The following is a 14,278-nucleotide window of genomic DNA, read 5'->3' on the forward strand; positions in this document are numbered from 1 at the left end:
GTGGTAAATTCATGAAACATATTTTATTTTAGAAGCGGAAGTAGCATATTTGTCTCCAAGGATGGTAGCAAAGTTGGTTGGAATAGTTTTGCCGGCAAGGGATAACAGGATGCACTAGTTGCCTCTTTTAATTATTGAACACTTGTATGTGAGCACTTGCAGGAAAATAGAGCCCTAAAAAGCAGAAAGCAAGAGCTATCGTGTGATTTTTACCATGCTTCGAGGAAAAACGATGTGTTCTCTCTTAATTCTACAGTCACCTAAAATGACTGGGATAGTTGGATACTTTTTACTTACTTAGGTACTGTTTGGTGTGCTCTCATATGGAGTAAAATGGCAAAAACTAATGGTTAGCGTGGAAATTACAGCATATTAAATGTGTATACGAAAAGAAATAAGAGTGAAACATTTAACGCTGAAAATGTCATTCCATATACGTAATCGCAGACACATAAATGGTCTCCAGTTCTCTCGGTACGATTAGCAGAGGTAGTTAGGCCATCTTAGGAGAGTCTCTTCGCTATGATAAGTGGAGGTTTTACGAGATAAAGAGGAACGAACCATGAGAGTTTTGCCTATAAATTTACATGTAAATCTAACAGCACCGTAGGGATGGTACGAAGTATGGAGGTTTACAATGTAAAAAGGTTCACTACATAGAGGTTTTACTGTATTATTGTTGATGAAACAAGATTGTTATGGAAAAGAATGCAATCTCGTTCATTCATTTTCAGGGAAGAAAAACCTGGGTCAGATTTTAAGGCATATAAAGACCGTTTCACATTTCTTCTTGGTGCTAATGCGTCGGGGGACTTCAAATTAAAGCTATTTATGATTTATCGTTCACAAACTCTGTGAACAATGAAATGGTATTAAAGTAGCATTTGCCTGTCATTAGGATGAGCAACAAAAGGGTCTGAGTGACATAATAACTGTTTTTAGACCAGTTTGAAAATTCGTCTACCTCTGGCAATCCAATACGAACCCCTGAGGTAGCATGCATATTTTCCTAGATGTTAGCCCATCCGCACGAAAGGAGGTAATTTCAAAAGCATATAGAATTTTTTTTATAAGAAAAGAGACTTCGAATGCGTGCCTAGTATCATGAAAGATAATTTAAACTACATATTTTTATATAGATAAGGTTTTCTTAGGCTATCACTAGGAATATATATGGTTAGTACCTAATTCGATACCCAATACCTATTCCACCGGGAATGCATCCCTATCTTCCCAACGTTGAAATGGTCTCAATTAATGCAAACTTGGTTAGTGCAGACCCCAACGAACACATCCCTTGCATTAAGCAACACATGGGTGTACTTTCAAATTTTGATTGAAGCAAAGTTTTGATCATCAAGCACCAATAGGCCATAAATGCATCGAGACAGCTAGCGAGGAAACAATTAAGTGACTTCACAGACACCATTGCAATTGTGTAATGGTATCTTTTTGGAAATGCATTACAATATACACAGATACTAGCACTAATGCAAAAAATCTCATAATGACATCAACAAGAAAAGGTTCCATCTCCAAAAAAGTGGCAATTTTAGGAGGGAGCTCTTTCCACTCAATAAGAAGTAGTTTTTGCTAATTGGAATTATTAACCATTTTTGACATAATAACAGTTCTCCCACTGATTAGTTTCATCTGTTATAGAAGCATCAAAGAATTAATGCATTGTAACACTTGCATTTACCTGTGAGGGTATATGCCTAAAGACATTCACCATCAAAATTGAGCCATGTTAATACCCAAAATTGCGCAATTGCATAAATGGATATCCTGGAATTAGCCGGTACTAATTGCGTGCGTCTATCCAAGCATTTTTCCAGTCAAGTACTTGCACAGGCAAATGCATTGTGTTACTATCACAATTGAGTCTGCAATTGGGAATGCTAATTAACAGTTGAAATTACTGATACCTCATTCCATTTTTTTACTAAACTAATGCAAACCATAGCTTTTAAACCTTCTACACTGAAACTCCAGTCAACACAACAATTATGGCCACAATGTGGCCATTCTGTGGCAAGGCATTATGGCCATCATGGCACCATAATGGTTTTGACCCCGGCCATACTGTGGCCAAAGTGTGGCTAGCCATAATGTGGCTTTAGTGTGGATGGCCACATCACAATGCTTCACCACTAATACATTAATACTAATATAATAATTCCTTTTTACTAGTATTATAATACCTCCTTCAATCCTAGCTATGCCTATCAAAGCAAAAATAATGAGTTTTGGAAAATTAAATGCAAACCATAAATTTTAATAAAACGTTAAAAAATCTTATTTACAATCAATTTAAGTTATATATAGGGTGAAATGCCCTCTCGTTGGCACCCCATACCCCCAAATAGCTCTTTGCGATGTAGAGTATCAGAAAGGTAAATGCAAAGAAAAGTACTTAGTAACTGTATATGTTTGTGAGTACTTTATTATTGCAGTAAATAGACGATAAATAGCATAACATAACCATTAATGATCATCTATGTTATTTACTAAAAAACAAAACAACATTGAAGATAGGCTAGTATAACAATATTGCCTTGGATTTGAGAAAGGATCGTGCTAAACGTCCACCTCCAGATATTTTAACTCAGCCTATGGGCCAATATGTAACATGTAAAATCACATATTTAGTCATTACCACATTTACGGTAGCCTATATAATCTTCTCCACATTTCACCATCACAGTACTCACAATAAACTCATGCAAAGACGACAAAATTGATGAAATCAATCAATAATGTGGAAGCCTTTTCTCTTTAAATAAATACATATTCTTCTTTCTTTATATCAATAAAATCAACCAACTCTCATTTTGATAACTAATCAACAAACCTGTGTCAATAGCAACCGTTACCAAACTTATCACCTGTGGCTGCTGTAGCTTTCCAAAGTGTGGCCATAGTGGCATTTGCTTCTGGCAAGCCAGACAATGGCATGCCCAATGACACCCACAGTCGGGCCATAATATGGCAAGCTGTGGCTAGCCATAGCCATAGTTGCCACAGGTAAACCACAATTCGGCCATAATTGTTGTACTGACTGGGATAGTCCCTTTTATTAATTATAGTTATGATTAATAAAAGGGACTATAAAAATAGAAATTGTAAATATAAAGTGAGAGAAAGAGTAATGATGGGTGATTGTCATAAATTCATCCTCACTTCAACATAGGCTGCTGGAAAAAGACCTGTTACTCCTTCTTCATTAGTTCCTTCCCACCAGCCCTCTCCAACATCACGACGAGTGACTTTAAGAACTTGTCCTGTTCGTATTGTTAGTTCATCAGAACCTGGTTCTCCATCAAAATCATACAAAGCTTTAACCTAGATAAAGAAAAAAATTGTAATGATAAAATTTTTGCATAGATCCTTCTTAAGTTTAAGTATCCCCAGGGAATACTATTTAACCAAACGACTTAAAGGGCCAATGAATACAGAGGGGAAGACAAATCTAATATTTAACTGATATTGACATTTAAAGGAGTTACTCAGGAAAAATCAGCATGTATACCTTTAAGGTATATAGGCTGGTAAACTGCTATTTAATTCATCATTTTGGCTCGCTTACAGCCCAAAAAAATATGCTATAAACACAGGGCACGTTTCATATAACTCATAAATGAAGCATGAAGAAAGAAAAAAATAACTAACTCTTACGGCAAAAATAATATATCTATCTCTAGCTAAAAACATAAAACGTCGGTATCCTCACCTGTATGGAATCTTACGCCACCAAATATCCAAACAAAGCAGGGTGTCAAAATACACAAAAATACATGATAATATGGGCTTAGTTACATGAAAAATGAACCATTGTGAAAATAAATGCGCCATAATACTAAAAATGAGTTCTCAGCAGCATTTAATTGTTGACAAAAGCATCATAAGTTGATTAATAAGACGGCAAAATGAGTGTGCATGAATGAGCCACATCTGATAACACTTATCAGTCATCAAGCCCATTCCTAAGAGTACATGATCACAGATAGCCAAATAAACAATACCAAAGTACAATTAACATGGCGATACTAAATCAATGACCACGAAACCCCGAAATTGCGATGAAAAATTGTCTTCGCCAAGATTACTGAACCTCGGCATTTAACAACCATGACATCATCAACAAGCAACTCATTTGCAAAGAAATTTAAGAGAAATGCCATGTGAACCAAAACATAAAGGTTTTCATGAAATCAAATAGTGAAACACAACGAATGACAAACATTAACATCATAACATTATAACAAATTAGACAAGTACTTACTCGAAACAAATACGCAGACTTACATAAAAGAATTCAGGAGTGGATTCACTAACCTTCGTGATGTCCATGACAATTACATCTATTCTAATATGCAGCCAGATAAAGAAAACGATGACTGAAAGCTGTAGTCACAACAGCTCCTGCATCGACAGATGACACCTCACCCTGAACGCCCCGCTTATTGCCAATTCATATTCTTTGCCTTTGAAAATAAGGCCCGATAACAGCGCCGTCAAGCAAGAATCACATTTCTGGACCTAATCGACCCTAATGTCAATTCTGCGATAGATCGCATCGTTCCATGCGCTCGAACTCTCTCAAGAATAAAGAGAGATGAGAAAACAATTGGCCAGGTCATTTCACGCTCCCATAGTGCATTTCGGTTTGACCATCTTGGTTCCTGCCTGTCAGTTATTAACAAGGAGGTTGTAAATAACTATTTGATGGTGTTTACATAGCGTGTGTGAATTAAATTTAAAATTTTGTGTGCTGTAATGCTCCGCACTGTTCCAATTCCACCATAAACGGACTATGACTTTTCCGTTTTCCTTTTGATCCTAAAATAAAGGCTGTGTCACAGAGTACACTCTGTGTCCATGTGGTTGATAAATCACCAGCACATTTTGATGTGGATTCATCACGTTTTGCCTTGAAATCATGTCAAGTAACGAAAAATCGCCAAATTTTTTTAAAATTTTTATTACTTCGGATCATTTTTCATATAGAATAATAATGGAATTGGGCATTTTCATTGCATAAAAGTAGAGCGATCGGATCGTACGCAAGCTTGCTTGCGCCAGTATAAATGTCTTTAATTTGGTTTTATACTTGCGATGGGTAATTCTTTCGCTGTTCAGAGATACTTCGATTTTTACGAATTTTCAGGTGCATTTCACCATCACTATAAAGGTATAAATGGCATAAGTAGATGAATTTTTTCATCCAGTCCTTCCTTTGCAACGTATTTCCATGGTTGTTCTCATAATTACTATCATTCTTTTAGGTTGATATATGATCCATGGCAGTGGCGCAGCGAGGGGGGGGGGGGGGTTTGGGGGATAAAACCCTCCCCAGAGCTCAGAGAAATTTTTAAGTTTAATCCATTTTACTTAATTGGATAAGTGTTAATACTGATCCAATTATAATTAGTTATAGCATAGTGTTGATAGTACTTACTTATAGCATAGTGTTAGGATTAATCAAATGTCCCTCAGAAAGCCATAAAACTTGCCATTTTGAATTATTATTCTTAAAATTTTGCTAGAGGGGGGCCCCCCCGCAACTCCTGCTTACCCTGGCGGGTATGCAATACCCCCACACTCCTAAGCATTACTTGCACCTAAACCCCCCCAGTCTTAATTCTTAGCTGCACCCCTGATCCATGGTTAGGTGAAGCATGAACATATTCATGAGAGATGCAGCCATGATAAAATCATTTGAATTGTAGAATGTAGCTGGAGAAACTAAGGAAGCAAGTGAGAGTCTCATGGAGAACATTACCAAAAAAGTCTATGAAGTTGCTTCATAAACTCACACATATAAGTAGATGCATTTTTTTCATCCATTGTGCCTTATTCCCAACAGTGTTCATATCATTATTATCATTCCTCTATGTTGAACTATGCTCTCTGGCCAGGTGAGGCATTGACATGTGAAATCGCAGTTGAATTATGGAATGATAGCTGGAGAATTTAAGGAAGAAGTTGGTAGCCTCATTAGGAGTACCTATAATTTATAAAAGAAATGGTATGGTCATGTAAGAGAGTTAGAACTTGTTTTAATAATGTTTATGTGCACACCCACACAGCACACGGACACCTTTCGGACATCCGGTGATTGTCCGCCAAGTGGCCTATGGACATCCTACGGACAGCCGAATTCATACAAAATGATGTCCGCTGCAAGTCCGCATGTCAGTAAAAAAGGTGGCCTATGGAGGACCTGAAATTGTCCGCTCTGGACACCTTGAGGACACGTTTAGGTTAGGATTGCATTTTGTTCGATACAAATAAATAATAGGTCCAGACAAGAATTTAAATAAATAAGGCATCAATTCCATGCACAATATTTATTTGGCTTCTTAAAATAATACAATGCAAGAAACTACATACATATTATTAAATTTTCTTCTTCCCCTGCAACCGCTCCTTGGCGTGCCTTAGCCAGTTTTGGATGGCAACCTCCACATCTTTTTCAGCGGTCATGCTCTCCTGCACTGCTCCTGTAATAATGAAGTATATAAACATTTCATTGTAGCAAGAAATTGTATCTTGTACGTAACAAGCAGATTACATAAGACAGGACGCTACAGTCTTATTAGTCACGTGTTTAACATTCTTAAGGTTTCAAAATTAGGAAACCTGTCCATTACAGGCTGAATACATTTTACAAACTTTTCTTTAACTTTTTCTTGTTCTTAAATAAGAAAAGATTTTGAGTAAAAATATTAATATGTTAGTAATGTATACATTATGATTAAGAACATTTTTCATAGAACAATTGTTGAACTAGATTTTAATCCCAAATATGAGAAGACTGTTTGCCTGTTAGACCCTGGTGCACCATCTAGAAAAAAATTCTTTGATCCATCCTTGCCAGACAGCTAAGTAGAGGTCTCGAAAAAGATATTGGAAAAAGCATTCAAATGGAGGATAATATTTCTGAACAATTGGTCTCTGCTTGAAGATTATGACTACACTAGAGTGAATTGTGTTACATAAGCTGGAGCTAAGGAAGACTAATGCAGAGGAGCTGAATATGATATAGGAGTAAAGGAAACTAGAAAATTTAAAGGAGGAAGTTTAAGTGGACTAGATCTCTTGGGATTAGTGTGAAAACAGCCACACTGATTTGGCACACAAACCACTTAGCTGCATTGGCCGAGATGCAACTTAAAAAAATAGAAACTTTGAAAAACTAGCAAAAACTTGCTGTAGTTAAGGCCATTCCATGATTTAGATCTCCGAATTCTTCCAATCTTAATAATTAAAATAGATCTTCTAATGTAGTCTGGTATCGAGGCAAAAGTGAAAACCTAGCTCACTGGCAATATTCACATTTCGACAGAGACATAACAGGTGAATAGCAGCTAAAGCCTGCTGTGAGCTACTGAAATTTCTATAGCTCCTACAACAACACCTACTTCAAAACATCTTAGTTAGCTAGAGCTACTAGAAAATAGTAGCTTCTGTAGTACTGTGCAACTACCATCCCTGTTGAATAAGTTATCCCATTCTTAAGTTATACAGGTGTTATACATCGAACTTTTATAGAGCATGAGATCCTTTTCAACCATGTTTTTGGTAATTATACCTCCCATATGCAGAACAAAAATTGTTTTCAAATGTTTGAATTACTTGGTAGTGGAATCTGCATCTGAAAATAATACATAACAATACTATTTTCTCTATCTTTAGCATGGAAGGGTGAACCTTGTATTACAAGATGTTCAATAATTATTTAAATTTACTTTATATGAGCTCCCTTAACAGGAGCAACTTGCGAAAAAAGTATCCAGACCAAAATTATTCCTCCTTGCCCAAACCTATATAATAATCAAACGAATACTTACACCTCTCTCTCATGCCTTGCTTTAGCATGTTCCAGCCAACTCTTCACTGCAACTTCCACACTAGAATTGGTGGCTGTATCGTCCTGGTTCAGAGCAACATCTGTAAAGAATGAAGACAAATAAGTATACAGACAATTATAAGAAGAGAGACATACAAACTTATAAATAGAAATAGGAACTAAATAAAATACAGATAAGGTATTTTTATTCAACTCCACTACATGAAAGCTATAGTCAGTAAATGCCTCCAGGTAAATATATCAGGTTCACGATACTCTACACCAAAATGTGTACCGATGGCTGTACGAAAAGATGCACAAGTTCTATTTTCTGGGTATAAGATTTCATGCAGCAGTTTGAGCAAATAAATGAACCATGTAACATAGCCGTAAGGTTTGTTTACACAATATATCACTTATAATTAGACCTTGTTTAGATTCATCCCAAGTTTCTTACAGTCGTCCTATAGTTTCCACTAAATTAAATGCATGGATGACTAATAGCACAGTTACTTAGTTTGTAGTTAAATTAGTTTATAATTTAGTAGGTTAGCAAAGTTGGGCAGAAAAAATATATTAAACGCTATAAAAGTTACGTCGGCATTGTAATTTTTTAATCCCTAAGCCTTATCTTTACTGACATAATAGATCATTTATTTATTTAGGACCTAAAATCTTTAATTATTAACCTAGTTCCATCAAACAGATAAAGAGTATAAAAACTTTTTGTAAAAAGGCTAAACATTGGTGGTTATCCTATCATAACCTTAATCGCCATATCCTATCATAACCCTTCGACCTGAAGACGCTGGCAGGATAGCCAGCGAAACTGTTGTCAACCAACAATCTGACGCGGAAGAAAACCCTGGAGAAATGCAGAGATCAAACCATCGCCGCGGAAACCTACGCTCTAACATCCTATCATAACATTAATGTTCTTTTTCGATGCGTGCGTGAATATACATATCAAAAGAAATCACACGGTGTACTCCGATTTCAAAGAATTAATAATTTACGTGAAACCTATTAATCATATATGCGTGTTGCAAAATCCCCCGGTTACACGTAAGTACAATTCCTAGTTATATATATAATATATATATATATATATATATATATATTTTAATATCACGAGATGTGGGTCAATTCCTAGTTATATTTATTGCCAAGAACCCTACTTGATTTGATTTAGGAACGGAACCAAACGGACCGTTCGGACAACAAATTCAGCCGTAGCCTACGTTATCAAAACAACAGGTTCTATTTTATACGCTAGCACTTACATTATTTCCTATACGTTCTCGCGTACAGAGACTATAGTACAAGAACTTCCACTTTAAATTATATCATGTAAACAAGGAACAAAAGCGAAAATTTCACCATGAACAACGGAAAAAGACGCTACCTTTAGTTGCCAAGTAACGGTTTTACCGAGACGGTCATGTTGTTCCAAGCAGAGCCATATTTTTCCTCGAGATGTTACAGGCTGAGTTATAAGAAATATAAGGAGCATGCGGAAACACTATACTGCCGACAGTGAACGCCAAGAAAAAATTATTTGGATGTCACATCAAACTTACTTGGAATACATGTAGCTGCATCTTTGTAACCGCCAAACCACCATGCTGTCTCCGGTGTTCCATTCCGGTTCCTCTGTTGGAAAGGAGGAACGGAGGAATGTGGAGAACCATGGGAGAATCTGTATCGCGGAGTAGCGGTAGATTCAAAATTCGTTCGCCACCAAAAAATCTAGAATTTCAATATAAAGTAAAGGTACGGCAGTACTTACCTTCTATTGCCTATCCTTAAATTGGACAATTACAATGTCTAATCTGGGAATGAGGCCATCGATGCCGTGATAATTTTAGGAGAATTCTTACCATTAAAAATTAAAATGAATTTAAAGCGTTATGTTTCATTAAAATACTTTCCAATCAATCGCCTCTGAGATTTTTTAATCCCTAGAGAGTAAATATTAATTAATCAATAAGTTGAAAGAGTTCATTTAACCTGCAGGAATGGAATGTCCCCGAGACGGCTACGCGACGTCGGCAGGACATTGGTACATAATATAAAATTTCAGTAAAAATCGATAAATTCCATTATTCCTGTTGTTAATTTTTGTAAAAGTTGCTAAATTTAAGTAATTTTTATAATCATGAAAGAGTACGGGTTTATTGTTCATCCAACGCTTCTCAACCGTACAACATGCGGAAATTTTTAATTTTTTGAAAATTGCTAAAATTGTTGCTAAATTTGTTAAAACTTTAAAAATTGTTATAAATAATGTAGAGAGTCATAAGTTCGTTCAATTGTTGTTGTTTAACCCGTAAGGCATGTAGAAATTTTTAACGCTCGTAAATGTTACTTAAATTGTTGCTAACTTTGTTTAAACTTAATTAATTGTTATAAACAATGTAAAACTTAAAAATAGCGTACATTTGTTGTTCTTAAACTATAGAAGTGGTAAAAATGTCAAATTTTTTTTTTCGTTAAATAGTTTATAATTTCCTCCCAGAGTCCACACTCCAACAAGAGGATTACACTTGGTTACCTAAAATAATCCTCAAAATAACTCTTCCTCCACGAAAAATTTCCTCTTCCTCGATCGGGAGGAAGTATTCTGGCTTCAGAAACGAGAGAGAGTTTTTTTTCTTTCTCCCTTCTCCTATACTCCCTACTCGGAGGAGGATCTCGAGACTTTCTCTCGGAGTTCCTCCTTGAGGAGGTGAGTGTTTTAAGAGGAAACCAAAACTCCGAAACCCTGCATAATGGGACACTAGCTGGACGTCCGCTGGACATCCAAGATAGGACAGTGTGCGGACGGATGGCCAGGACAGCCGGCGGATGTCCTCTGGCTGTCCTGAAAATCCGCGGACACTGAGAGGACGCGATGGACGCGCAGCGGACGTCCTCTGGCAACGATGTGCTGTGTGGGCAGTTATCCCACCCTTTTGTTGGCTAAATAATTTTTTTCTAGGTTGAGTTTGGGAACTGGGTAGTATTTACTACTAGCATGAAATACCTTATGCTTCTTAGTATATGAGACCTTATGTATTGCTATGAACAGCCTTTCATATTGTGGGGAAATGGTAAATTTGAATGACATTTCAACTTCATTCTCATGTTTGGTAAATATGTGAGATGTTACTGCACTCTTTGAAAGTTATGTAGTTTGCATTGTTTCAAATAGTCTTTGTAATACTATTTCAGGTATGCAAGGATTTTATTTAGATATCACATCAGGAGGAATATCAGTACATTTTTAGAAGTTGGTGACTTTAATTATGGAATTGGGGTGTTTTACAATCCATATATATTCGAAGATATCCTTGTATAAACTACAAACACAATTTCATAGTTCTGATTTTTTCAGGACCCTGTTATAAGTATTGTTGGGTACTCTTTACTCTGACCTGTACAAACAACTTGACTGATCATAACTTTCTTCTTTTGAGTATTGATTTCTCATGTACCTACTACTTTCGCATCTCCATCCAATAGGAATAGTTTGTTCCATTAATTATATTGTTAAGCTTTTGGTTTACTTTGTTTCATGATTTTTATATGTTGTGTTTTCTAGCAGCCTGGTGCAATGGGTATTCATGAACTATTTGAAAAACAGTTATTCCTAATCCAAAAGCAGATTATGCACTAAGTGGCTGTCTTGATTTGTGCTCCTGAGAGTGATACCTGATGTGTGGACCTTACTGCTACTTTTGTGAGCAGTTGTGAAATTTTCTTTCCATTAAATCTAGGCATTACTGCAGTAGATCTTTACATGAACTTTTTAGGCTCTAAACTTTCAGCCTTTCACTCATGTGCATCTGTATTGAAATTATATTGGGCAAATTGTACTGCAGTTTCAAAAAAGTTACATGTTATTCGTCCTGGACACATATTCTATTATACATGACTATCCCACTTATTGATCAAAATGTACTTATATGACTTTCGTGAAAATAGATAGTTTTGGGATTAACTCAACCATGGCCATTTTATTGAATTATAATATAAGGATGTGATTATGATGTGCCTGCATTTTTCATTTCTCTGTCCAACAATATAACATTCTTAGTACATATTTAGACTTCTTATGGAGATGCACAATATCTTTCCTTTCATTTTACATGCATATGCTTCAGTTATTTTCATCTATGTATGTCTTTTCATTGTTAATGGTCTAATGTGATTGCTCAATTTGGAATGCATTTGCTCCATGCTGCATTAATTGCCTTAAAATCGGTGAATGAGTTTGGAATCCATCCTATTCCAACAAATGTTCTGGTATGAATTAATTTTTTGCTGTTATATGTAAAATCTTAAATGTGCCCAGAGGCTCACCTGAGTGCACACGTACATCACTTTGTCAGATTATATTTCATGATTCTTGGAATATTTGCATGCGGATTTTTATAGTATTGCATTTATGATTTGGCAATATGTATTGGATAAAAATAATTAATATTGGATGGGCAATATTTATAAATTCAAACTAATTAGCATAGGATTCAACTCTAGCCAATCAATAAGCATTCAATTATGTACAGAAAAGACCCCATGAAGTAGTTCCTTCAGGAGCCAAGAGGCAGCCACTTCATGGCAACAAAGTACTCAGATGTGGAGATCGAATATAAATCTAATGCAATTGTTAATTAATGGATGTAATACATATTTCAATAATATTTGTTCAATCATTATACACTAGTACACGAAGGTATTGGGTATTGAAGTTTTTTTTTATTTAACAATACTCATGTGAACATGAATAGGAGGAAGACTATTATGATCAATGGTATTCAAAAGTCTTGAATTTCCGAAAATGATAGCTTGAATTATTATGAGGTTTAGATGAAAAAAATTGATATTAGCCCAATGGCTGATGCAGCAAATATCACTGTTATTATTTCAATGAAAACTGGAAGGTCATCAGGAGAACAGTGAATATAAATTTACAGATCATCTGCATAGAGCATATAGTTGGCGTGACTACTGCTATTAGACAGATCCAGGGCATACATAGTAAAGAGAAGAGGTCCAAGGATGGAGTCCTGCGGAACGCCTCATGAAACATGGAGCCACGGGTATAACTTCTCTCCAGAGCCCTTGACAGCTTGGGTTCTTCCTTCTAAGTAAGAATTATAACAGTTTAAGGCAAAGCTGGAAAAAGTGAGGGATTTTAACTTGTGTAAGAGAACTGCATCATTAACTCAGTCAAAGACCTTGCTAAAATCGAATAGGACCATAATGTTACCAGGATATTTGTCTGTAGGGACAGGGACGGTCTGGCCAGGTGGGCTGGGCAGCAATAGCCAAGGGCCCTTGGCTTATATGAAAGGATTATTAAAAAAGACTTAAAAATTGAGTGTCTGAAAAAGTTCAAATAAATTTCTGGAAGTTAATGCTATTACCCGAATAAATTATCTTTGCAGTCCAATTCATTAGGGAAATATTTTTAGATAGATATGTAATCGTAGATGGATTTGGAAGGGGGCTCCCTACCCTTATAAGACAAGATTTTTAATATGGTTATCATTACGTTTGTTTTGTTTTGTATATTACGGAGCCTTCAACTTATGATTTCATATAAATGACTTTCATATTAAAATAAATAGAATATTTTGCGTAGTAATTTTTGTATGTTGCTTTTAATCTCAAAGATAGGAAGACCATTTGCCTGTCAGGCCCCTCCCCAACCCCGAAAAAAATTCCATATCTGGCCTTGCATATAATACAATTTCATCTGAAACCTATTGAAATTTATTATCATCATTACCAAAGCGTATACCTATTAGGTAAATCCATACCATTCGGTCAGACTTTTTTCTTACCTCGTTTTTTTATATTTCATAGGCTTGAGGTAACTAATCCACACCATACTACAATTAAAACTCCTCCACTATAGTATTCAAAGGTTTTTGTCATAAATATGAATAATGGGAAATTCTGGATAGCATGCCATTCAGTATGATATATTCTTCTTTCTTAGGTAAATGAATTATCCTATCCATTGTTTTACACAAGGAGAAATATTCCTCATAGCGTAAAGAATAGTGGTGGACTTCACTCGAGCAAAAGTTTTGTTTGCAATTATAAAATTCATCACGTTCCTTACTTGCTTTTTTTACAACATACCAGGTATAAAAATATTATATGAAAAAATAAATAAAATAAAGGCATCAGAAATATAAGAGACCCTGATTCTATTTCAAAAGGGTTACCCGAAAAGTTAATTTTAGAGGTTGCTTAGATTCCAGAACAGTTTCAAGGAGCAAATTGACCAAATATATAATGTAATAGAAATTTTTATAAGCTGTAAAATACTCACTTTTCCTAGTATATTTTTACAAAATTGCTATTTTTATTACCTTTACCTATTTTTTTTAAGAGCCTGATTAGGATCAAAATCCATTTTTAGGTATG

General features: G+C 35.6%; 1 protein-coding gene and 1 long non-coding RNA gene across 2 annotated transcripts in view; one reads left to right on the forward strand and one right to left on the reverse strand.

Annotated features, from left to right (window-relative positions):
- LOC124170965 (sorting nexin lst-4) overlaps positions 1-4,534 on the reverse strand; it is an 89,216-nt gene extending 84,682 nt beyond the window's left edge. Inside the window, exons 1-2 of the mRNA XM_046550052.1 lie at positions 4,339-4,534; positions 3,184-3,345 (exon numbers count right to left, since the gene is read on the reverse strand). Coding sequence (XP_046406008.1) covers positions 3,184-3,345; positions 4,339-4,353 — 177 coding nt within the window. The 5' untranslated portion in view covers positions 4,354-4,534. The remainder of the gene's footprint in view (positions 1-3,183; positions 3,346-4,338) is intronic.
- A 1,427-nt stretch (positions 4,535-5,961) lies between these two features.
- LOC124171793 lies at positions 5,962-11,818 on the forward strand. The gene is made up of 3 exons (XR_006867966.1): positions 5,962-6,031; positions 10,836-10,986; positions 11,069-11,818. It is a non-coding gene; the product is annotated as an uncharacterized LOC124171793 (long non-coding RNA).
- The last annotated feature ends 2,460 nt before the right edge of the window (positions 11,819-14,278 follow it).

Source organism: Ischnura elegans, chromosome X, assembly GCF_921293095.1.
Source record: "Ischnura elegans chromosome X, ioIscEleg1.1, whole genome shotgun sequence".
In the NCBI taxonomy this organism is placed as follows: Eukaryota; Metazoa; Arthropoda; class Insecta; order Odonata; family Coenagrionidae; genus Ischnura; species Ischnura elegans.